The 27009-nt window shown below is 36.7% G+C and overlaps 1 protein-coding gene across 1 annotated transcript in view; it reads left to right on the top strand.

The window, feature by feature from the left end:
• Positions 1–27009, top strand: part of DNAH5 (dynein axonemal heavy chain 5) — a 126234-nt gene that overhangs the window by 2619 nt on the left and 96606 nt on the right. Inside the window, exons 2-16 of the mRNA XM_084509041.1 lie at positions 3008–3142; positions 4381–4465; positions 7482–7645; positions 7978–8199; positions 8804–8941; positions 11361–11537; positions 11873–11986; positions 13247–13354; positions 14052–14174; positions 15998–16213; positions 18912–19019; positions 19604–19689; positions 20456–20777; positions 24401–24607; positions 25787–25958. Coding sequence (XP_084365167.1) covers positions 3008–3142; positions 4381–4465; positions 7482–7645; positions 7978–8199; positions 8804–8941; positions 11361–11537; positions 11873–11986; positions 13247–13354; positions 14052–14174; positions 15998–16213; positions 18912–19019; positions 19604–19689; positions 20456–20777; positions 24401–24607; positions 25787–25958 — 2377 coding nt within the window. The remainder of the gene's footprint in view (positions 1–3007; positions 3143–4380; positions 4466–7481; positions 7646–7977; positions 8200–8803; positions 8942–11360; positions 11538–11872; positions 11987–13246; positions 13355–14051; positions 14175–15997; positions 16214–18911; positions 19020–19603; positions 19690–20455; positions 20778–24400; positions 24608–25786; positions 25959–27009) is intronic.

A 27009-nucleotide genomic window follows, 5' to 3' on the forward strand; every position in this document is an offset into this window, starting at 1 on the left:
AGAACAGATTACTGAATTCACTCACTGAAGTTATGGTCGATACAATAGGGCTGAGTGCTTCAGGGCCTGAAATGCGCTCCCACTCAAAAATAGGGAAGAAAACAAATCTGGAGTTGTAGAAATTTACTTCTTCCTCCATATCATTTTGCTCTCTGATGTTTGATCCTTAAAGACGGGATGAAGAAAGTGAAAATGGAGATGAAAAGGTTAATATTTTCTTGCCATTCATTCTCTGAGATTCCCCACCCTAAGTAAATAATATCTTTAAAATATTGCAAAATATTTGCAAAATATGCATATCAAAATTAGTATTTTCAGTAGTTTCCAGTCTGTTTTCTGAGTACTTTTATATATTTAAATTAATGACTTGCTCTTGAAAGCACTGAAATTAAATTTCCTGTACATTTCCTGGGGCAGCCTACTCCTAAAAATGAGGTAAAAGTTTCTTCTGATGTCTGCAACAACTGAGAAGTGAGAATTTGTGACTGGGGAACACTTACTCTGGTGAGGAGGAAACGTTCTTAGAAATAGGCCACACTTGGAGTACTGTGTCCGGGTCTGGGGCCCCCAGCACAAGAAGGATGTGGACCTGTTAGAGCAGGTCCAGAGGAGAACCGTGAAGATGCTCAGAGGGCTAGAGCGTGTCTGGAGCACCTATGAAGAAAGGCTGAAAGAGATGGGACTGTTCAACTTGGAGAAGAGAACGCTCCAGGGTGACCTCATTGTGGCCTTGCAATACTTAAAGGGAGCTTAAAAAGAAGGTGGAGAGCAACTTTTTACTTGGGCAAATGATGTTAGGACAAGGAGTAATGGTTTTAAACTAAAAGAAGAGAGACTTGGATTAGAGGTTAGGAAGAAATTCTTTACTCAGGGGGTGGTGAGGCACTGGAACAGGTTGCCCAGTGAAGCTGTGGATGCCCCATCCCTGGAGGTGTTGAAGGCCAGGCTGGAGGAGGCCATGAACAACCAACCTATCTAGTGGGTGGCATCCCTGCCCACGGCAGGGGGGTTGGAACTAGATGAGCTTTGAGGTCCTTTCCAACCTGAGACATTTTGATTCTATGATAGCAGATCATCAAGATATGGAAGTATGACAGGGCATTCTTGAATTGCATTATAAGACTATCAGGAAAAAATGCACACAACTTGCATTAACTAGAGATATATCCAACAACAATCCCAAAGGGACAAATGATGAATGCAAGCGAATGTCTTAGTTTGCAGAGAACTATGGATTTACTATTCTGTTAATAACTGCCTGTTCTCTAGGGACAGAGTGGTTTTGTTTTGTTTTGTTTTGTTTTGTTTTGGTAATTGGACTTTTAAAGTTTTGTGGTTGCATAGACATTAGAGACTGCATAATTCTAGCTATACACAACAGATAGCAGGTATGATATAGGACTTTAGAGATTGCAACTAAAGGGTTAGAAAATATTAAAAGAAGTGAAGAAAATATGAGGATGATTGCCTAGTTGTGATGTTTCTAATACTTTCAGTCTATATAAACAACCACTTGTAGGAGGAATAGCAGCTATGAACATATCAAAAGTCTCCTGTATGTAGGAGAGAACTGATAACCTATGTAAGATCAATACTTTGTGCTGTAATATATCTGGAGCTGTGTGCTAGAATCATAGCACAGTACAAAAAGTAGCCTCACTGTAGTTTAAGCAAAATAAAAGCACATTTTTTTCTTCTGAATTACATAAAAACTGTCTAATTGGCACAGTGGCTATATTTTTCCATGCTAAAGATCCATTGCCAGTTGTGCTCAAATTGTTGAAACAACAAAGCTCATCAGTGTTAACGATTATGGCACTGCCTTGTAGTGTGAGGCTGAGTGAGCCAAAAAATGTTGCTTTTTGTATATCTAATTAGTAGAAGAATTTCTACCCTGTTCTGAGAAGGTGTAGGACAGGCCAGTAATGTGATGACATTCCACTTCTGGAAAAGTGGAGACAATGATAGAGAATGGCAGAGCTAAAATAGCGTGAAGTATGTATATACAAATTAATCTCCTACTGCATTCTTCAGGCATATCTCCATAAAGAACGTAATTTGTGCATTTGTCTTTAACATGGAAAAACATTTCCAGAACAATCAGCGTTTATGCAGACATGATGGTAATTATGAGTTTACCAAATATTTGAAAATTCCTTCAGGAAGAAGCAAAGAAATTTACATAAGGGTATAAAGTATATTATGCAGGTCCTATTGGCTCTTCAGAAGCTTGTAGATAAATCACTTGTGCATACTTTACAGAGTTACTAGATTTTTTTGTAGTCACAGGGGAAATAAAGATTGAATTTACCACCAGTGAAATATAATTCTAAATTTCTTTTGAAAATGAAATGATATTAAATCTTGTAATCCGCAAGCACAATAGAAGCAGTAACTACTCCAGAAGGCTATTTTGTCTGTAATGTAATGAGGTGTATTACATATGGGAATTCAATTTAATTAGAAGAGTAGGCATACTGCTTGAAGAATAGTATAATAACAATAGTTAAGCACATTTATAAACACTTGAGTACCTTGAGGCTTGTTGCTTGATTTACTTCTCATTATATTAAAGAGATAATGTATGAAATCTTAGCTTCCTCCAGCAGCATTTGTCTGTGCTGGAGAATGCTTACAATATCTTCCACAAATAACAAAGATTGAGTCAAAGTCCTGTGCTGATTTGATGGTCAAATGTAAATAGACTGAAAAGCCAGAACTAATAACTTCGGTTGTTGAAGATGACTTGCATGATGATGGACCTGTACATATAAAGCAGTTTTATTTTTTTTTTCCTAGAGAGACTTCCAGCAAATGAATAACACCATACAAAAAGTGGATGTTGGAAATTTTATGCCTTAAAAATGTAAACCACAAATATGGAAGACTGCGATAGCCTTCATTAAAAAAAAATAAAAATAAAAAATCCAAAATTTGCTTTGTATTTGTCTTCAGAATTGATTTTTTTTTTTGAAATTTTTGTTGTTTGTTTTGTGTTTTATAACAGCAAAAGCTAAAGGAGGAAAGGGAGGCTAAACGTGCTCGGCTGGATGACAGACATGATTACTTACTGGAAACTGTTGCCACTTGTGTGAATCTGGACAAAGCAGAAGTAGAAGATGCTATTCTTGATGGTAACCAGGTAATCTGATTAATTTGATAAATTAAGCTTATAGGTTGGTTTAGAACTGATGTTACCGTCAAATACTTATTGAGATAGTTGAGATGGTTGTCAGACCGTGGTTTCACAGGCTCAGAAGGAGTCATGCTCATCCACACTCCACTGAATGCTGCTGTTTCCATTAGGCTGCCACCTGCATTTGTGAGACTAAATTTGTGAGATTAGGAAATCAAATCAGCTAGAAACTACTTGACAAAATAGAGTGGCTAGTGATCCCACCAAGTATGTGAGGGTTAGTGTTGTTACTATGTAAGCACTTAGAAATAAGTATATTGAGGAAAGGATGCAACACAAAGTGATGGTGAGTATTATATGCAATGGAGATGCATTTTGTGATTTGAAAATAAATCACTCTTTTTTAAAACTTAAGTTTTAAAATGGAGGCATTCTCATTTCAGTGCTAATATACTGGGAAACTGGAGAAAGTCCAGTGGAAGACTACCAAGATGTTCAGGAGCAAAGGACATGTTAATTATAAGAGGAAGAATAAGTGAGGGGCAGTCATGTAATAGCCTGCAATTGCTTAAAGAGTAGTTGTGAAGATGACAGATGAACCATTCTTAGCAGTGGCAGATGATATAACAAGGGGTAATAGCCACAGCTTGCAGATCACACATTAAGAGACCCTTCATTGCCAGAAAGGTAAAGCAGCATGGGAGTAAGTTACTCAAGAGGATGAGCTAAGCTACTGTTGACAAAAGAGGAGGTTAGCCCAGTGATCTCCCAGAGGCCCCTTCCAACATATCTGTGATTCTGCATGAAACAGGAAAACGAGCTGTGCAGAACGCTGTCACACAGGTTAAAACACAGAGCTTGTTTCAGCCTTCACTGAGGTGCTGCTGCACTTCAGTAAATGAAGAAATGCACTGTGCCCTCAGATTGAGAGATTATGTGCAGTAAGTGGTTTCAGTAAATTGGAATATGGCCTGGCTATATTCAGTTCTGCTCAGCATGGAAAAAATCAAATGTTTAAATTAAGTAGTATGTGCTACTAAAGGGAAAAAAGAAACCTTTTTTTTTTTTTTTTTTTTTTTTTTTTTTTCCTTTTGGAAGGCAGTAACAGGTCCTGGTGTAATTTTAGTACTGAGCAATGATAATGTGATGTGTATTTATCATAACTTTTTGTCGAAAAACTGAGTACATTAAACTTTTCATAGTGTGTATGGCATGCATAAACAATTCAACACGATCTCAAACAGATAGAGCGCATTGACAAATTCTTGGCACCTGGAGGTCTGCGCCATCTGATGTTCTACTATCAAGATGTGGAGGCAAATGATGCAGGTAAAGCAACTTTGGGTTTCCTGCAACATACTGTAGTACTGCTGAGTAAATGTGCAAAAAAAAAACATAGTCAAGTTTACTTTATTAACTGGGGTTTAAGGCAAGTCAGGTTACATCATCTTTGCTCAAGAAGTGAAGACTGATGAAATTACAGAAGCTTGTTAGTGCACTTTTGCATATTGTTAGTATTCAACAGCAAGGTACTTCCTTGCAAATCCAGCAGCTCTTGCCTGAGGGGTTGAGAAACATTTTTTTGGTAGTTAAAGGACAACTTTAACACAAGGCAAACAGTAAGAGGTGCTCTGCCCCTTCCCTGCCAGTCACACCATCAATTCGCCCTGGAAGCCCTCCCCATTTCTTACCATCCGCTCCCATAGTCCTGTGACATGACAAACCAGCTTCAGGAGGCCCCTGTTTGCGGTCACAAGGCCATTACCCCAGAAGTCGTCTCCTTCACTTCTGTTCATATCCCTTTCCCTGCCCCAGGGCTCTCCGTTTTACCACACTTCTGGGGGAAGCCTCCTTCTGACCTTCTGTGGAGGCATCTTGTGACTCCCGTGTTGAGGACATCATTTGTCCATGGCTGCTGTCCCAGAACCTTCAGTGTTGCTCCCATTGGGATCAGCCAGGGGTCTTCTGCTGGTGTTCCCATTATGTCCATGACAGCCTGAGAGATGTCTGGTCACATTTTTGCAAAATTTTGAGTGTAACTTTCAATGCGCAGCTTAACAGCTTCTAGAATCCTTTTCAGTAACAGCACATCTTTCTGAAAGAGATTGCAGAATCTACTCTAGCTCGATACATCGTGGGAATGCCCTAAAAACAGATGATTGTTTTTGGTCTGGCATCTTTAATTACTAACTTACGATTATTGTGCAAGTTTGTGTTCATTGGCAATAAATCAAATTAATAAAAGTCTCTCAATCAATACTGTTTTGCTGGTGACAGAGACCTTGAAGTACTTGAGGAAAACAAAAAAAGAGACTTCTTCAGGAGATGGGAAGGAGGAAGGTGATGCTAACAAAAGGGAGGGGAGGGGACACATGGGTGGCCATGTGATCCAAAATGGGAATCTCTGGGCGTGGTGGTTTTACTCAGGTGGGCAGCTGAGCTCCACCACAGCCGCTCTCTCACTTCCCCTCCTCAAAAGGAAAAGGAAAGAAAATACGATGGAAAGGGCTCAAGGGTTGACATAAGGATGGGGAGATCGCTCAACAATTATCGTGATGGGTAAAAAAGACTCTGAGTAGGGAGATAGTAAAATTTATTGCCTATTACTAACAAGCTTGAGAAGTGAGAAATAAAGGAAAGAAACCAAAAACATCTTCCCCTCAACCATCCTCTTCCACCTCCTTCCCCCGAGCAGTGTAGGGGAACAGGGAATGGGGACTGTAGTCACTCTATAGCACTTTGTCTCCTCCACACCTTCACAGTTACTCTCTTCCCTTGCTTCCCATGGGGTCCCTCCCACGGGATGCCGTCCTTCCCCAGCTGATCCCACATGGGCTGCCCACAGGCAGCAGCTCTTCATGAACTGCTCCCACACGGCTCTGTCCCACGGGGTCCATCCATCCATCCCCCAGGAGCAAACTGCTCCAGCACGGGTCCCCCATGGCTGGGCGGCAGCTCCCCCCAGACCCCCTGCTCCTGCGGGGGCTCTCCATGGGCCGCAGCCTCCTCCAGGCCGCATCCACCTGCTCCACCGGGGGCTCCTCCACCCACGGGGGGGCTGCAGCGTGGAGATCTGCTCCATGGGGGACCCATGGGCTGCAGGGGGACAGCCTGCTCCACCGGGGGCCTCTCCCTGCACAGCCCGCAGGGGAACTGCTGCTGCCTGCCTGCAGCACCTCCTGCCCTCCTGCTGCACTCCCCTTGGGGGCTGCAGGGCTATTTCTTACTCCTCTCTCTCCTAGCTGCTGTTCCCCAACATTTTTTTTCCCCTTTTCTTAAACATGTTCTCACAGATGTGCAAACAATCTCACTTAATAGCATACAACCTCACTTATTGGCCTGTCTCTTATCTAACAAGGGGCAGCTTCTGGATTCTTCTCGCAGAAGCCACCCCTGTGGCCCCCACTACCAAAACCTAGCCATGAAAACATACCCACTGAAAACACTGGGGATGATGGGCATGTGGCTGAACAAAAAAGGGGTAGTAGCACTGTCACTTTTTGCCTTGGTTGGATGTTGTTCTTTACTTAGTGATATAAACAACATTTTTTAAAAATCTTTATATTGTTGCAGTGGTTCACTGAGAAGTAATTGTGTGTTCATGCATGTGCATGCATTCATTTTTCTCTGAGAAATTTTTCATTTTTCCATTAAAACCATTAATGGAAAATGAATGTAACCAAAACAAAAATAATACACAATTTAAAAGAATTATTTTTCCTCCAAAGTTATTGCTATTTCTTGGTGACTCTAAAAATGTTATCAATAGCATAAATCTGTGAGCAGCATATTGATGTTTGGGGAAGAAGAAAGGGAAGGAAAGCCCTTTGTAGCCTCATCATCTCTGTGTCTCCCCAAAGAATCCACTATGGCCTGTCTTTCCTTGTTTCCTGAAACACTCTGCTACTATTTTACTGCATATTAGACTTAGGTGTTCATGTTCTTAAAGAAAGACAGTTAGTTGATAACGGCTCCTTTGAGGTGAACTGCATTTGCATTTTTTTTTTTTTTTTTAAGCAATGGAACATTGCCTCCAACTACATAATAGGGCTGGATTCACATGTAGGAGGACCTTGACCCTGAACATGCTTTTAGAAGGAACAGAAAACGAATAAATGAATAGAAAAGGCTTTTGATATGAGAATGGTAAAATTAGATGAAATAATTCTTATGGTGCTGTTAGGACTGTGGGTGCTGTGTACCTTCCTAGAGAAGTCACATGGGGAAGCTCTAGAGGACTGGGACTCATGGATACACAAATGGTGACTGAACTGTTTGTTTAGGATGCTTTTATTTGAATAAATCATCAGTGTTTTTTAAATATTTATTTTATTTCAACCTACAGAACATTTTAGCTTTCCAGGAGTAGGAATCAACTCTCATTTGACAAAGAAGAAGAAACCTAAAGTGTTTGTGACAGAAGGAAAAGACGTTGCTTTAACTGGTGTGTGTGTTTTCTTCATTAGATCTAGTCTTTTGAAAGCCATTACAGCTGAGAACATCTATCAGGTAAGAGTCAGTGACTGCTGTTTGGTATGCATAATCTTGTTGAAAATTCATTTTCATCTCGGATTATTTACTATCAGCATGTGATAGTAAATAGATTGACAGCCTATGGCATGGTGAATGAGCAAAAGAATGGAGTTTGCCAAAATGAAATGCAGGACAACAAAAGGAGGGAAATAGAAAAAGTGACACTGTCCAGTGGCAGCAACTCTAAGTATATCATTGTGAAGCGACGATAACATAAAGTAATTAGTCAACACCCAAGTATCAAGTATAAAATACATGATGGGAAAATCTTATTTTCCATTTAAATATTTATTGCATATCTTTTACAGGAAGTAAATTTTAATATGATGGACGTAGGTCAAGATGGCCTACTGGAAAGTGTTGAGCAGTTGCTATCAGAAATCTTCATTCCAGCCTTACGGAATACGGACAATGGGTGGCTTGAACTTGGCGAACCTCAACAAGCTTCCAGTATTAAGCAGGAGTTTCTTGCTTCCCTTGAAGCATTTGTTACTGTGCTCTCAGGAACTCAGCAAAGTCTGCTAGAAAAGGTATTATGTTCAAGTAGCAACTAGAAATCCAGCTAGCCATGGAATGTCTCTCGGCCTGGACTTTTTGAATTTACTGTTTTGTAGAATACTTTTGCTTGTAGAATACAAATTGCTTTTGTTAAGCTGGAGAAAAAATAATGCTTCTGAATACTGTTTGATGTCATCAGTGACTTGTTATACATTGACCTGTGGCTTTAATGTCTGTGAAAGCTTGTGGTTTTAACAATTCTGCATCTGCTTCTGTTGTTGTTTGTTTTCATGCTAGTTCTTTTGAGCTATTCACTTCTTGGCTCTGGTATTTGTGGACTTTCTTAAAGAAAACCAAGAATGATTAATGTACAACAAACAGTTACTTCAACTGTTGATTTCTATTTTTTCTTTATTAAGGAAATGACAGAGCACAGCTGCTAGGTTGAAGAGCTCTTCAGATTATGAAGTTCAGTTCTGGGCTCAAACCAGAATTTGAACAAATTTAAAATGAAGTGGGAATATGAAGTCAGATACCCCAAGTAGGGAAATCAGTCACTATGTACGTTTCTTGGTTTATTTGTCACAAAAATTTCAGCACTTTTTTTTTTTTTTTTTTTTTAAACTTGTGCTGTAGGTTAATCTGAAGAAATGTGAAACATATGATCTGAAAAATCTAAAAGGACCTTCAGATTATCTGTTGGTTGCTAACAACATAAGCAGTCTTGAGAGAATAGAAGTCTGCATGAAAGGATGGATCAAACAGCTTGAACAGGTGATACACACTGCAGAAGTATGAAATATGAACACATTTGCATATTGGCAGGTTGAATTTAATCCTGGTGCTACCTTCCTATAAAGATAGATGTGATTGATCCCTATGTCTTAAATTACTTGGCATGCTTTTACTTCTAAATTAGAAGATTACAGACAGCTTTTTCCATCCACTTTTAAATGTAGTGTACACATGTATTTGAAAGCTTAGTTCCCTGTTACTGCTTAATTGCCTCATCCACACACTGATGGAGCATCTTCATGTGGTTAGAAATACTGTAAGGTTGTAAGGTCAGTGTACTTGTTTTAAGTACAAATAAAATTAAAAGGAAGAGGACAGCATGATTAACTTATAAATTTGGAAAATGGAAACTTAGTTGCTACCTTATTCTCTGTTCTGCATGTAGAAATTATTGCCTAGATTTTATCAGAAAAGTATGTTTATTTTCAAGTTAGGAAATCAGTTCCATGAAGGACATCTCTGTGTTTATTAAAGTCTATATCTCTTAAAGGGAAGGAATTTAAGAAATAAAAAAAAAAAAAAAGCACAACCCAAATCTCTTGTTTTTTTAATTAAAAAACAAAAATTGTTTTTTGTTAATTTATAAGCTGAAACTGGTGTGTAGAATGTATCACAGTGAAATGCACTTCTACCAAAAGAATTGTGGTCAACAGCTCAGTGTCTGAGTACAGATCAATGATAAGCGGTGTTTCTCAGGGGTCAGTACTGGGACCAGTGCATCTTTGTCAGTTACATGGGCAGTGGGATCGAGCGCACCCTCAGCAAGTTTTCCAGTGACACCAAGCTGTGTGGTGCAGTCAACATGCTGGAGGGATGGGTTGCCATCCAGAGGGACCTGGAAAGGCTTGAGAGGTGGGCCTGTGTGAACCTCATGAGGTTCAGCAAGGCCAAGTTCAACAAGGTCATGCACCTGGGTCGAAGCAATCCCAAGAAAATCACTATCTATATTTAAGCTAATAATTATTGATTATTAATACAGGCTAATTTTTCTCCACATTGTCTAGTTCTCCAAGGGACTATGCAGACTAAATCTGCATTTCCTCTCTGGAGCGTGGCTTCATGCTTTATAAACAAATTATCATGAGAATTGTTGTGATTGGGTTGAACTAAATGTTCTTTTAAACCAATGCCATCTATTTGACAACAGGCAAAAGCTGATACTGGTGAAGAGTAGAAAAGCAGAGTAAGGCAGTACCACCCATCAGTTTTCTTCTAGCCCCTAAAGATTTATAATTCAGAGATGTCATGAGCTATTTTATTTTATTATATTTTATTTTATTTTATTTTATTTTATTTTATTTTATTTTATTTTATTTTATTTTATTTTATTTTATTTTACTTCAGTAACCTTCAGTGGTTTTCTTTTCCACATAAATATCTGCAGTCTCCCCTAGAATCTTGTACAGGAAACATAATAATGTGGCCAGATATTATTTCAACCCATGTTACAGAGCTGAGAGAGAAAAGCTGTCCCCACTGAGATGATGAAAGGGATGAAGAAGTCTCCAAAGTAGTTTGAAATGTACCTGAGTGTATCTTAGTCCTCAAAATCTTGAGTGATACATTTCAAGATAGTAAAAGGAGTTGTTTTACCATTACTATTTCAAAATTGTTTTAAATATTCATTCATTACATTCATGATTAAAGTTTTCACATTCAGCATTGTTACAGATTTGCAGTGCATTCTTCTATTTGTTGTGATTCAAGTGTTGTAAAATATTAGGTAGAATCAGATAGTAAAATTTTTCACTGAATCAAAAATCTTACAAAAAATATGCTTATCAAAAATGTTGAAAAGCAAGCTAGAACAATCTTGACTTTAGTATATTCTAATGGAGCTGGTTACTTGTAGTACGATGCCCACTGGAGAAAGATTACAGTGATTATGCTCCTTCCTATCCATACTTCTACATGTACTGTGAGTTCCACCTATCCATACTGTGTAAGGGAAAATGTTCTGGCTATGGTTATATTATGGTTACTGAGGTGAGTATCTCTACCTCATAATCTGCGCTTGGAATAAGTAGGTTGCTAGAAAAGATTCACTTTATCCAAGAAACCAAAAAGTAAAAAACAGTGATTCCTAGTTGATGTAAGGAAAGCAAAATGTACACTATAATACAGTGATTGCTATTCTTAGTGGTCAAAATCATACTTCAAAACATGATTTGCAGCTTATTTGCAGAAGCTGTCTATAACAGCATTCCTGAGATATTCCCTCTTGGTCTCAAACCAAAAAAGGCCAAGCAAAATTAAAGATGGATCATGTGAGATGGTGGCTGAGTTAGATAGTTTATCACAGGAGCTAACACTGATAGTTAAATTATGAATTAATCCATGCTATCCATGCAGATAAAAAATATTAGCATCAGTCACTAATATTACTATATGATAAAAGATTCTTGCAGAAAATGACCAATTGAGAAGGGAAGCTGATGACCTTGGGCCGCGAGCAGAGCTTGATTACTGGAAGAGAAGACTTTCTAAATTCAGTTACCTTATGGACCAGCTGAAGAGCCCAGACATGAAGGCAGTACTTGGAGTACTCACTGCTGCTAAATCCAAACTGTTGAAGGTTTCTATTTTGAATTATGACAGATGTAAAGACTAGAAATTCTCTGTGTAGCCTACTTCATTTTGGTAATGTATGTAACATTGCTGGTGGGACAAATATTGAAGTATCTATGACTTCTGTTTTCTTCTGCCTTCCACATTCCCCACTTTGAGCAGGTAAAGTTTACATCTAGTTTAATTTTTTGGGGGAATCCCCATTGTCCAAAGTACAAGATGTGTGCTTTCAAAGTAGTTAAAAGGTTAATGACAAAAAGGGTGATCTCAAAACTGCTTAGTCAAAACAGTATTTCTGAAATGTGTTTTTTATTCTTATTATTTTCAATTTTCTATTCTTAGAATTGGCGAGTGTTGGATATTCGCATCACAAATGCAGTAAATGAAGCTAAAGATAATGTGAAATACCTCTACGCTCTGGAAAAATATTGTGACCCATTATACAATACTGACCCTGTAAGCAAAACTTCTCAAATCTTAATGTAAATCTCCTGAGACAACTGAAACAAATGCAGTTTGTAGTTTATAAGATCAGTTTGGAAATGACAGTTAGATAGCAGTTTAGGTATATATCTTCAATTTAGGACTGTTCAGTCATGCTATAAGTGGCTTAATGGGAATTTCTGGCTATAAACGGTTTTCAGTCTGAAAATCCAGATGAAACTGGATTTTGTGCTATGGAATGAAGTGAAAAATTTGAAAATAAAAAAATAAATGGAAAAAGTGAACATGGTGATATGTTGAAGACAAAGGATGGGCTTTTCTCTTTGTGGTGGTGGTCAGGTCATGCTTAGACTAACACTTATAAGGCAATTTACAGCTTCTTGGTTTAGGAAATGCAAATATGTTTAAACATTAACATATAAATATAAATCACCTTCCCATGCTTTAGTAACAACTGATGCAAGTATATTGTAGTAAATATGGAGTAATGAGTAATATGGAGTAGGAAGGATTCTCTTATGCCATTAACTGCTAAAGTAGGTCGTAAATGGTTGCTTTTACTAAAACTGGTTTTGTAACTGGCTGTGTGTCTTGCTAGTTAGAGAAATACAATGAATAGTCCTGAAAACTCAAAGCTTTGACTGCCCATCTTCTTCTTTCGCTTTACTTTTCCCCAAAGTGAAATTGCTTCCAAACAGTGCTCTGGGCAACCCTGGTATGGTTCATGATGCAGTCTGTTTCCCTTTACTGGACAGTGATAAAACTGTTTTCTTTTAGTGTTTCCCAGTCAAATATTTGAGTCTCACTTATGAAACATTATCATGATAAAGATTTGGGTAGTGAGAAACAAAAAAACCCCACCTACTTTCCCATCCCTCACACCTGTTCTTCCCATGCTCAACCTCACCCCTCCATTCTGCACTCCTCTACCTCCCTGTGTGGCGCAGGGGCTGGGGCATGGCGCTGGGGTGTAAAAACATACTTTTAGTGAAAATAATAGTAATTTTGAAGAGGCCTTTTTCTATATAAAATTTATTTCACTGACCAGAGTTCTTTCAAGCCAAGCCTCTGGCAAAATTGTTTTCCCAAAATTGGGCTGTAGAGCTTGGATGTTGAAATATGACTGTTATGTTTTACAGGACAGGCTCAGGGAAGCAGAAATGTTAAAAGTATTGTGTTACTAACGCACCTGGATTCTCTAAACAGTTGTTGAGCTAAAGTGAGACAATAAAAGTATTGAGATAAGTTCGGAGGCTGTGTATTCCTTTACAGGTGTCCATGGTGGATGCTATTCCAGGGCTTATAAATGCAATTAAAATGATTCAGAGTATCTCTCAGTATTACAATACCTCTGAAAAGATATCCTCGCTGTTTGTAAAGGTAGGTGCAAAGCAATGTTTTGTTGTTGGTTGAGTGAGAAAGAATACACAAAGGGAATAAGCAATTTAAGAGTCATCATATTGGCCAGTTTTATGCTGTTCTTTGAGTGGATAAAGAATTGGAAATAGTGACAAAACTTCTCCAAAGTTAGAAATTATTTTTGTAGAAATGACTAGGAATTGTAATACTTTTTCAGACTTCTTGAAGATCATTGTTAATTTCAGCCATGACATGCACAGATCTGAGGAGCTTTTTTATTCGAATGATTTTTGCCTACAGTGAACCGTGCTTTACAAAGCACGTATATTAATAGAGCCCTTAAATCTTTTTAAGATTTCATAAAGAAGGAACTGAAGTTGGAAGGACAACTTGTTCTTTTATTATTATAGTCTCATGGGCCCTTGCTTTTTCCTTTTCTTTTAGAAGGTCCAAAGACTTATGACTTTGTAGTCTGTGTAATTTCAAGGTTGATAAAAGGTGTTTAGGTTTAGGATTAGTGCAGTTAATCAACAACACTTCGGCAGTGTAATAGTCTGCAGGCCATATACTGCAAGGTCTATGCAGCTGGTATTTGGTTTTGCTATTTTGGAGGTCTTAGGCCAATGGAATCAGAGGTATGGAATGAGATTGAAAGAAGGGTAATATGTGCTTTGTCCTGCAGCATTTTTTATTTTAACGAGGTTAAAATTGCTTATAGGTGACTAATCAGATGATCACAGCATGTAAATCTTATATCACAAATAATGATACTGCCACCATCTGGAACCAACCTCAGGAGACAGTTATGGAAAAGCTTTTTGCAGCCATTCGGCTTAAACAGGTATGTGCAAAGAACATCTGAAAAACAGAATATAAGGTGAGATTTCAGTGGGCATAATAAATAGTGGAGTATGTATTTTATACAAAGAAGGAATGTTACAATGTATAGGAAAATGAAGCAACAGAAAAATACCCTTTGACACTGGGTTGTTTTTATTAGAGTCAATGAAGAATTTAGTCCAGTGTCTGATGAACTTCTGGAAACAGGATTTCCATCATTACCCTAACTTAACTAAGCTTCTTACATGACAATTACTTGGATTTTTATGTCTGAGTTTCTCTATAAAATTTATTCTCATGTATGTATAATAGAAAGGAAAGCAGAGGGTCTCACTTAGCCAAATATATTCTGAAGATATCTGGACAACCTATATCTTTAGAAAAGGCAGTTTCTAAACTGAGAATAACAGAAGAATTTGGCTGTTCACATTGCCTAGGCTTGTTAGGAAGACACACCACTGTTGTTTTTTTTTTTTTAATACAATTCCATGATCATTTGGGGATTTTTTTTTTTTTAATATTATTCACACAGGACCATAGGAGAATTTTTAGAACATAGGATCATAGAACATTGGAAGGGTCCTCATGAGTTATCTTGTCCAATCTCTTATTCAAAGCTAAAACAGAGGCAGCTGTGAGTTCAAACATGATTGCCCAGGGCTTTATCAAGTTATGTCTTGAAATTTTCCAAGGATGGAGACTGAATACCTTCTGCTGCTTGACTATTCTTAGGATGAAGGATTTTCTCCTTACCATCCAGTCAAAATACCTTCTGTTTTAGTTTACTTGCACTGTCTCTTGGCCACTGTCCGTGTACTACCGTGAAGAGCCTACCTTTGTCTTTTTGATAGCCTGCCTGCAGGTATAAAGCTCATCTTAGTTTTTCTCTGTTATTACTTTTTCATTTCTTAATAATAATATGTCCCTAGAAGAACAAAACTTTATCCTGACACCTTTTGAAGAAACAAATCTTTCAGAGTTACTGCACAGATTAGTGCAAATTTATATGACAGCTTCTTACCATCAGGAACAATCAGTAAACTTGTATATTTCTATAAAGGTATAACAAAATTTTCAGCTGCAACGTTAAAATATGTTGAAGGATTAGGTTTTTATTTGACTCTTACCAAGTCTAAAAGCTTTCATAAAATCATTTTAGGAAACTCTGGGCCCTTTGTGTTAATACCTATACATATGGTTATACATATCACATACATATATGTGATAGAAAATAATGAAGCTTGTATTTTAAGGTGAACTGCTCCTGAAAGAAACCATCCCAAGGAAATCTGTTGCCTATGTAATGTGACTTTGAGAAGAATTTAATTTCAACATGTTTGGAGTAAGGTTTGTGCCCAGTTAACAAAGCAGAAAGAAAAATGGAAGCTGCAATAGAGCAGCATTTTAACTTTAGGAAGGTTTTATTCTGAACAGTAATTTTAGATAATCTGGAATATATTTACCCAATAAAAGTGCTCAGTGCACAAACATTATTTTGAATTTCTGAAAACTGAAATCTGGGTTGTCATCTTAGATGTTCAGTGGACCCATTTTTCAAGCCCTACTATAAAATGAGGGGAAGAAAATTTCACACTAGTTAAAGATGAAATGCACACATATTTGTGCATATATGTGCAATTTATTCATTTGATGAAAAGTGTGACCCCATAATGATATTGTTCATGACTGTTTATTCATCAAACTTCTACTTGCTGCTGAGTTAGAGGGGATCATATCTGTCTGCACAACTTTTGTTTTATCTTATGGCAATGTTTTTTTATTACATGCTCAACATTCTTCTTTGAAATTCTTCTTTATTTTTAGGAGTATCAAAATTGCTATCACAATATGAAAGAAAAACTGGAGCAAAATCCAGCTGAAAGACAGTTTAATTTTAGTGAGGTGTATATCTTTGGAAAATTTGAAAGCTTTCATCGACGTCTGGTAAAGATAACAGATGTTTTCAATACTATGAAAACCTACTCGGTTCTACAGGAGTCTAAGATTGAGGGTTTGGAAGGAATGATCACAAAATACGAGGTACACAGTAATTTTGGATATCCTTTCAGTCTGACTTGAAAATGAAACATTAAATAATTAGGAAAACTAGAAAACATTTATCAAGAAAAAAAATAGCTCTGCAAGCTGTGCTAAAATTACTGGGAAATAGCTAATGTTGCAAGTGCGTGACCACTGGGAGCAGGCGATGAAAAGGAGCAGGTGGCCATGTGAAGGATCTGTGTTAAAATCAAAGTTGATTGAAAAATGAACTAAATAGGAGGACTTTGTCACAGGTGTCATGGTTTTGCATTATGATCAGTAGAAAAAGTGACAAGTCAAAAATTTTTCTCTTTAAAAATGTTTTGTGAACTATGAAAGTGTACTGTGACTGCTCGATCTCTTGCCCACTGTTCAAAGGGGCATCTGGTCAGGGCCTGTCACAGAGGACAGTTAATGTTGTTCTGTTTGTTGATGCTGTAGCCAGATCTTCCTTGCAGCTTGGAAGGAAAACAAACCCCATTTCCATTTCTGTAATGCATAAAAGGAAATAAATACTAGTTTAGTTTCTTCAAGTAAAGAGGAAAAAGAAAAACAAACACAAAGACCAAACCACCTTGCACTCTCAGATTTAGTTGATTACATTAGGGAAATAGCTTTATTCCAGCAAAGCAGATTAAGAGATTTACTTAAAATCTGTACACACCTAAAGTACCTAAAGTGCTATTGATAACTTTGCATTTCAAGAGAGGAAAAAAGAGTCAACTCACAGATGTCTATTTTTGGGGTGAAGGATGGAGAAAATGAGTTAGCAGGTTTGCTCTGGAAAGCTCTCCAAGTTCAGGCTTTTTTTTTTTTTTTTTTTTTTTTTCTGTAACAGATTAATCCCTTGCTTGTTTTATTACTACTTTTGGTTTCTTTCATGGCCATATTTTAGTAGGAGTGAGACTTGAACAACAAAGAGCTCTTCTAAGAATTTCAACATGCCAAATTTGTGTTTTTTTCTTCTTCCATTTGTGATGAGATTTTTATATATTTTTTAAATAGCAAGTACAGTCTTCCCTGCTTTTTCTGAGCCTGACTTAACTTACCTTATTTTATATCTTAGTGCAGTGTCATGATAATTATGGCACTTATAAATACTAAAATAAGTCACAAGTATTCAATGTATTGAGTTTGTAGATTGCTTTTAGAAATCACAACATACAGTGGCAGAAAATGTGGCATTCTAATTTGTGTAACCGTCCTCTTCCTTTTTTATGGCCACAAATAAATTACTTTGCTGATGTAGTTAAGTAACCATAGGGTAAAATGTGAGCCTTCCATTGTGCATCCTGATGTGATTCAATCCATGTTGTAGTCCAGGGTTTTTATTTTTTTATAGTCTTCTGAAAAGAAACCTGGGTGCAACTGGAAGGAGAACTTGGCCCAAGGACTCTTCCAAATAAGTTGGATGAGTGTGGGCTGCTCTAAAGGTTGTTCCCTTCATTGAGAGTTGCTCTCTAAAGCTGGGCCAAGATACTTCTCTGCAACTCTGGTTGCTGAGAATTATTAGATCATGCTATGAAGATACTATTTTGGTAGGTTGGAACACAGGCATCTCATTTATTTGGGGCTTTTTCAGTTGAGGACCCACATGTGACTGTTAGCACACTGTGGTGCAGTCTGCAAACTCTACACAGGTATGCTACATCACTGACTGCAGCACTCAGGTCCTAAAGTAAGAGCTTTTTGTGAAGTCCTTTTTTTTTTTTTTTGGTGGTGGTGTAAGGGGAGGATTTAGCGTGTTTATGTAGAAGGTAGTACATGGAAGGTTGTGCATAGTACACATAAAGGATAGAAAGTGATTGTACTTTTTAATGGTGGCAAAATTGAGGTACTGAAATATTTGATGTGGATTTTAGCTGTAGTTAAGTGTGATTAAGTAACTTGAAAAAATTGTATAGTAGGAAATTGCCATGTTGCAGTTCTTCATGCTTTACAATATAGTTGCTATCTAGGATTTGCATGTTTGTAGATAAAAACATAGGATTTTTCTTTACAGGCAAGTAACAAAAGTGAAGTTCAGTTGGCTTATAATCAAATGGCAGAAGTCTGCTCTGTTGAAAATATTTTGAGCTTTATAGTTTATTGTGGTGAATTCCTAACATGTTGAATGGTGATCCATCATCAGAAATCTTTACCTGTGGGTACACCTCATGGGAGATTCTGATTAAGATGTACTTTCCTTAAAATGGACAGCAGCTACATAAAAGAAGGAAAAATAAGTCCCAGGCTGGTGACATCCTGCATCTTACTGTGGCTTTTGAATAATCTAATTTTCTATGATACAAGTTAAAGACATAGAAAATACTACTGTGAAAATAATTTCCTATATTGAACTTTGTTAACTTTTAAATAGAACTGATGAACCTCTACATGAGAAAATGTTGCATGGGTAACAATGAGTAACAAATGCTTTTTATGAAAAGTACGAGTCTGAATATTCTGTCAGTTCTAACTGGTTTAAAGCAGAAGTAAGTAATATAACTGCAAGTCATATGGCCATTGCACAAACTCGTTTCCTGCAAATGCATCATTTAAGTGACCTGTGATCTCATTTAAGTGAACAAATAATGGCAACTAATGGAAAAGTTAAAATGTGAATGTGCACAAACCATTGGGCTAAAAATTTTGATGTGTTAAGTTTTTGCTAAGACCATTTTTGGTGACTTTTTTTTTCTTCTATAAAACTGTGTAGAGTATTGTTGACATCATGAAGAAAAAGCATTACAATTTCTTGGATCAACGGAAGGCTGACTTTGACCAAGACTATGAAGAGTTTTGCAAAGAGATAAACGATCTTCATGTAGGTTTTATGAATCAAATAAGTATTAAATGTAGTAACGATTCCTCATGAAAACAAAAGTACATCTATCTGAGTTACCACCAAACAAATTATGGAAATCTCAATCTCTATTCTGAAACAGAGAAATGATTCTAATGTGCCTATACTTTAAAGCTAGGATTTATTACTTAACATCTAAACCACTTTCATTAAATAGACCAGAAAGGGCCTTTAGGCACTGTGAAAACAGGATTTCTCATTACTCTATTTAAAAGTGATGCTAGCAAGAATAACATAAAAATGGTCGATTTTGTTGGGTGAATGGGAGTATAGCACAAATAAATAGTTAATTTTCCTTTGGAGGGTTCAAAAGCTTTTTCTGGCTGCATAGGTACAGAGAACAGGGGGAAGGAAAAGCCTTTAAAGTTGGCTATATTTTGCTTAAAGTGGGTGGAAGAGAAGTCAAATTGATACTTACTGAGGTTGCTCTCATATAAACTTTGTTCTAATGTAATACATTATAAATCCTGCAAAATAACATCTGGTGTATTTGAGATGTGTACCTTATGTAGTTCTTCACAGTAGAATTATTTGTTCTACTCCAGGATCAGTTAAATACTTTTATGGACAACACCTTTGAAAATATTGTGGACACTGAAAGAGCACTGTCCATGCTGAAGAAATTTGAAAGGTACTATGTGCTATCTAGCCTGCTAGAATCCTGACAAACAATGGAAATAATGCTTTGAGGGTGATGAGACAGGGGAGAGTAGAGTAGATATCTCCTTAAATACAAACAAAATCCAACTCAGTCTCCTTTCCCTCAGCTGCTTAGCTCTGGTAAGAGATGTCTCCTCAGCTATGTGGATGAATAAAAAATACATATTTTTATGTATCCAAAAATATAAAATATGAATGGACTTCAAAATTACTATATGTACAATTACTACATTTCAAAATTACTGTATGTACAGGAAAACTGTCCTGGTTGTTGGCATCTTTGCCTTAGTTTTGTCCTTAATGAAATTAATTTGTTCACACAGTAAAGCTAGAATGCTTGAGTAGAAAATAGCAAAATCTGTCTTGATAAAGTCAGATTGTTGCAAAGCAGCCTCAGTCTTTGTTGTGTCAGTTTTCTTACAATATTCTGCTTAGTAGAATAGACCGATAGTAGCAGATCAGTTACAGTTTGCACATAATTTTAGCTTGGTATTTGAAAACAGTGACAAAACAGAAAATGTGTAGGCTTACTTGGAAACTTTTATCATCTGGCCTACATCTTGGTTGTTTGGAATCAGGTTGTGACAGTATTTGTTCAAGCCCTAGTCAAAAATCTTCTGCTGGAGTAGTTATTTTCTAAGGGATGCAAGGGTATCTGGGAAAAAATTTTCAACAGTGCATCAGAAGAATTTCAGGATTCTTGAAGAAATTTTTCTAACGGTTATTTTTCAAAACAGATTACAAATCCCGAACCTTGGCATTGATGAAAAATATCAGAAAATCCTTCAGAACTATGGACGTGACATAGAAGCAATCTGTAAGCTCTATACTAAGCAGAAGCAGAACCCTCCATTGGCTCGTAATCTGCCTCCAATAGCTGGTAAGATCCTGTGGGCACGCCACCTGTTCCAGAGAATCCAGGAGCCCATGGAGTCTTTCCAGAAGTACCCATCTGTACTGCAGACACCTGATGGCAAGCGTGTAATCCGCAGCTACAACAAAGTAGCAAAAGTTCTTATGGAGTTTGAAGTGATCTATCACAGAGGATGGCTTCAGCAGGTAAATGTTGATTACATATTTCTTTTAAAAAAACATGGTGGATTTTTGTTGGTGGTAGACTGATAAAATCTAGCTTTGCAGACCAGACTGGATTCCTGTTGTGCCAGGCACCATCGAAACACTGGGTTACAGCAGTGTGAAAGAATTTCTAGTTAATAGTCAGGTATGTTAAGCTTTAGATTTAGCTGAATTTAGGAGCACTTGAAAGATCATGTTAATTATAATGAAAAAATATTTATTATGGAAATACATAATGGAGAATCCAGTGATAGCCTTAGCTGCCCCTCAGTCTTTGTCATATCCTACTGACTGGTGCAAGAAGGTCACATGGGGAGAGGAGCTTTGTCAGCTGGTTGGCTTAAGATAAAAGTAGACACAAGTTTCCTCTGATCTGAATAATATGATTCTCTTTTTTTAAGTGATAATCCATACGTACCCTCAGAGTGAGTGTACGTATAAAAAGAATCTAATTTCAACTGATAGAGCGTCTTATAGAATTGATTAAGTACACTGCACAAATGTATTTTGCACTATTTCACTTCCTATCAAATATCTGGTAAGACAGAATACTTTGTAGTTATATATTCTTCAGAAACCATGGTTTACCTTAAGTTCTAAATCTCATTCAACTGATTTTATCCTCTTGGTTTTTAAACGCAGAACCTCTGAATGCCTTCATATTATCAAATAATGCCTGTAAGGTCTATTTTCTAGCTATGAAATCTCTGAGAGTTTCTACTATCCTATTGGCATATTTTCCACCTAGAGTTTCTGTTGCTTTGGCAAAGAGCCTGTTTCAGAAAAATTGGCCTCAGCCTCTGAAATCTCAAAAGAAAGGGATCACAATCTACAGATAACTCTTTTGAAGTTGTTGGCATAGTTAGCAATGCAGCTGCCTCTTGGAGCTCAACACTAACTTTTGTATGATGTGAAAAACACTGAGGCAGATAAATATCAGTCTTCTCAATACTAGTCTTAAACAAGATCTGAGACTAGAGGCTCCTGCAGTCTCTTGCCCAATCTAAATATACTCTTCCTTTCCCTTTCACATTTGCAATTGCCACGAATGTTTAAGGGATCACTAAATTTGATTGTCCAATTCTGTAAATTGGAGAATTTGTGTCAATTTGGTGTGCTAAAACAGGAGAAGGCACCAAAATATTGGAGGATGCATAATATGCTGTCTTCAGACTGCTTTGGCTTTGGTGCTGGGTGTATGTTACTGATGATGAATCTAGTACTAACAACTTCCAACTGGGAATCAAGGATCCTGAAGAATATTACCTGGAGGTATGTGTATCATTCCTTTTCAGAAAAGGAATTGTGGTGCATCAGAAAGCCTTTGGCATTTGTTTGGTATTTCTATCCTGAACTTGGTTTCAGATTTGATTCCAGTATTGTGCTGGATATCTGCATGATTCCAAGTATACTGGTGATAGATTTCACTGAACTCTGCCTGAGATAAGTCCCTGCCTGGGCACTTTTAAGATGGGTTCCCTATCCCAGCTGTAAAGACTAAGGAGGATGTGTGCTTCTTGTGGGGCTGCACATGTTGTCTTTGGCTAGATGATCTACTGATCAGATTTTCTGACATGTAGCATGCCTTTACAGAGCAGTTAAACTACATTCTCCTTTCAGCTTTCACAGAATAGCTAAAATGTCCAAGGCATGAGGCTCTCACCTGTACTGGTTACTGGCTTTGTGAGGTCCTAGTCCCTATTCTGAACTGTGCTGAAAGTAAGTCTGGCTTCTTCAGTAGCGCAGCCACCGGGCAGCCATTTAAACTCACTGAGACTGCTTCAATAATTGGGGAGCAAAGAGGGGTGGATTTGAACACAATTTCAAGTTTTTGAAACGAAAAGACATGCCTTGAAAACGTATGAAAAGCATATTTACTCACATCAATGTACTCGTCTACTAGATTATTAAAAATAATGTGATTACTGTTCTGTAGTCTGTTCTCACCTCTTGAGGTATCAAGGGCACAGAGTGATATGGACATGAATATCAGAGAACACAAGGTGGAGCTCATGCTCTATTCCTGAAGAAAAGGAAGATGCAAGAGGGGGGAGTGTCCTGTGCAGAATACAAATGCAACAGAACTAGGGCTGTGGCATGCTACCTTTTATCGTACTATACAATGGAAGTAGTTAAGTTTAGTGTCTTTTTCTGATATTTAAGAATATTTTTTCCCTTTTGTCTGTTTGTTCCTGAATGCCAACCACTTTGTTTATCTACTTATTTTAATAGCATAAGATGTAAAGCCATAATTTTCATGCTATTCCCAATTCAACTTGGACATATTGAAATAATAAAATACTGTGAAGTGTGAAAGTGCTGTTCTAGGGCAGTGTAAGATTCATGCCTTCAACATACCCCTTACTTCTGTTAACAATGTGTACTACCTTAGTAATCAAAACTGCCTGAAAAACAAACAAACAAACAACAACAACAACAACAAAAAACCACATAAGTGGGAGAGGAAGAAAGTGAAAGTAGGAATAATGAGTCTCTGAATCCCAAAGAAGAGTACACTAAGCTTTGCTGGAGAACTTTGGAGAAAAAAGTTCACCTGCGCTTTAGGGCAGTTGTACAGAGTAAGCAACTTCATTGCTAGTGGATAAAGCACAACAACTTTACTGACAAAAGCTGACTAATGTTTACTTGAAAATTGTCTGTAATGTCATTATAATATATGAAACTGTTGAAGGAAGCAGTATAGTCAAGCATATATTAGTCACTGAAAGAGGAAGCAAAGTTTGTGTGTTGCATAAAAACAGGAAGAAATGCATGGCAAATCATTGGGTTCTAAAGCTATTGCTTACAAACAAGCTCCATCTCAAAGTAAAGTGATACATGAAACTTGAGAAGTGAGTAATGAAAAAGAAAGTTATGTCAGAGAAAGGACAACAGGAAAACAGAAATAGCAGCAAGACGTGACTGGTATCCATGAGTGATCTTCTTAGGAATCTTCTTCCTTACACTCAAACAGAAAACAAATGGTATTGAAATACTCAAATGAGGCAGTTAAATCACTAATGTGATTAGGCTTCCCTGTTAAGAACAAAATAATTTTAATAAATATTAATTTAATCTTTAAAAAAAAGTGTCCAGGAGGTTAGGTGTAATTGGCAGTTACAGAGACATTAAGACTGCAGTGTGATATAGCTGTTTGTTAGTGGAAAAAAAGTAAAAGAAGAAACTAGGAATCAATTACAAAAGATGCCTGAAGAAATTATCCAAGATTAAATGCAATTCATCCAAGAGGTTGTGCGGTCTTCAGAATGCATGGTAAGTCTTAACAAAATGAGATTTCAGAGGACAGAATTAAAAAAAATATCTATGGCTTTGGCTTCAATGTTTGACTGTGGAATGGGGCCTAGGATATCCAGGAACCAACTGAAAAATATCTGTCTGATGAAGAACAGTTAATTTGACTGTTAAGCATTTGGGTACATACAGATTGCATCAATAAAGTCCTGTTTTTGATTCATACAATATCAATCTTGATTACAATACGTGATTTTAGTATTTCTTTGTACCAAACTGATATTTACATTTAAAACTAAGTATTTTGTTGTACTGGCTTGTCTGATCAGGAGTGATGACTTTTTTTCCTGCAGATAGAAATAACTAAAACAGGTCTTCATACAACTCTATTGGTAAAAGCTCCAGAAACAGGAGAATTATTTGTGAATTTTGACCCTCAAATATTAACTTTAATTAGAGAAACAGATTGCATGGCTCACATGTGCCTTGAAATCCCACCATTTGCAATTGCTATTCAACAGAATAGAGACTGGTATAAGAAGATTGTCTACGATTTGCAGGTGGGTTAATTTTAGTTGTTTTATACATGTGTAGCATATATTAAAATTGTAGTCATGGGAAAGTTAAAAATGATGATCAGCTGTTATGCATTAAGACAACATTAGCAAGTCTTTTTATTTTATTTTATTTTATTTTATTTTATTTTTGAATCTTTATATCTTTGTCTTGAGATGTTTAAAAAAGAATTTCCTAGCTTTGTGTCTTCTGTGAAGTTGCTTCCAGGTTGCACAGGTTTAGGAAAGCACTGCAGACTTTGGGAAAGAGATATGGATGGGGGAGAAGGAGACTTACAAGATTCCTCATTCCATTGCCAGCTTTCTAGATGAGAAGTAGTTCATCTCTTATCCAACAATGGAGTTAACATTTGATACACTTTGTTTTGAGAGGATAATTAGGATGGAGGAACAGATGGTATGCCTTTAAAAAGTGTAAAACATCCAGTAAACAGCATATAGCAGCATAGTTTCTGCACCAGTGTTTTGACATAGATGCCTATAGAACAGTTTAAAAAAGAGAAGTGTAAGCTTCCCCTTCTCTTATCTTTTAAATCCTTCAGATTATTTTGTCTACCCTTGAACAGACAAGGTTCTAGACAACTGAAGATAACAAAGATTCTAAGATAGGAGGTGTCTGGAAAACTATAACTTCACAGGGCTACTTGATTCTCAAATGAGAAAAAATGTCATGCTACATTATAAAGTTATTACAAGGATAGTTTCTTGCAACATATGAAAGTAGATCAGTGGGTTAAAGATGTCTTTAAAACCAAATACCGTATTAAGACTCTGGTAAGGCTGTTCTAATAAAACTGCTGAAGAGTTAACTTAGATGATGATTTTTTTTTTCCTGGGCTTTTTTTTTTTTTTTTTCTCCTGGAGCATCCATTTAGGGACTGAAATGTGCAAGCGACTTCAAAAAACAAAAAACGAACAATCCCCCCCCCCCTTTAATATATCTGAAAGTGAATTTCCCTGTGAATTAGTACTTGTACTATTATGAAAAGTATCAAACAAAGAACTTTTGCCAACAATAATAAAAAAAACCTCCCAAACAATTTTTTAGTGCTTCTTAAGAATTTCAGTAATGTAAATACAGTGGAATTGTCTTAATTTAAGTCATAATGAGTGTATGTGAAGAGGTTTGGACCAGAGTATACTTTCATTCCCTGTTTTTTTCAGATGATTCTGGCAGAATATGAAAGAATTAAACTGAAAATACAACATCCTATTGAACAACTGATGATCCCTTGGTTAGCAAACGTAGATGATGCTATCCAGCCAGGTCTGATGTTACTGACCTGGACATCACTGAATATTGAGAAATATATTAGTACAGTTTTTGACAAACTAGGTAAGTCACTTTCCTCTTCCTCTGACTTCTGCTGGTTTGTTTCTGTACGAATGCAAGTTACATTATTAAGCTTATTGTCCTTGATATGATTTGCACTTAATTGACTCATACATGACAGAAATCAGAATTTTTGCCTGTCCTGTACTTCATGAAATGTTTGCTTTAAGAAACATCTTTTTTTTTTTTTCTAACATCTTTGTGAATTTTTTACTTAAATGAATGGGACGGCAAAAGGCTTAAGCAAGCATAGAGTAGTATGTAAAAGGTCCTGTGTATTTTGAAATCAGAGAAAGATAGCTATTTTAGTTATTTTTTTCACTAAAGAATATATAGGTTTCAGACCTTTTCTAGTCTTGCCTTTTGTTTCTACATGCACAAAACAAGTTCTGAGGGAATATCTTCATGGAATTAGCACTGTCAGTACCTAATAGCTTTTCCTATTACTCTTACTAAAAAAAAAGAAAAGTTAGTATCTTTAACAATAATGCACACACATCTGTTTGGGCAACAGCTTTAGAAAACAGATGAACTTTTATTTTATTCAAAAGATTATCACAAGACTGCACTGAGATGCATATTGTTTCTGAAGATACCAAATTCCTTCTGTTTCATGTATAATATTATATTGAATAGAGGTTCTACTTTTTGAAATTATGTATGTCACTATAGTGTAAATTTTCTTTAGCTGAAATGGAAAATTAAAAAGCATGTTGCATGCTAGCCTGACATTACACTCAATTTAATTTTGAATATCACAAATAGTTTGAGTCTGGAACAGGCACTTTGCTTTTATTTCACTTTCAGCATTAAAAATGAATTGCTATACAAACTGAAAATTCTACTGATCGGTGTCTGATAACTATTAATTGGCTTCTAACATTTTTTGAAGGATGGATGTTTTATTTGTCAAAAATTTCTGTTGATAGTGGGTTTGCCAAGTGATAACTGATTCAAGCTATAGGAGAAGGGGAAGAACACCTCAACTGAATTGTAATGTTGTTATATTTTTGCATTTATTTTTCAAATTCATATACTGAAAGCTTTTCTTATG

This window comes from Aythya ferina (assembly GCF_964211825.1).
Source record: "Aythya ferina genome assembly, chromosome: 2".
NCBI classification, from domain to species: Eukaryota; Metazoa; Chordata; class Aves; order Anseriformes; family Anatidae; genus Aythya; species Aythya ferina.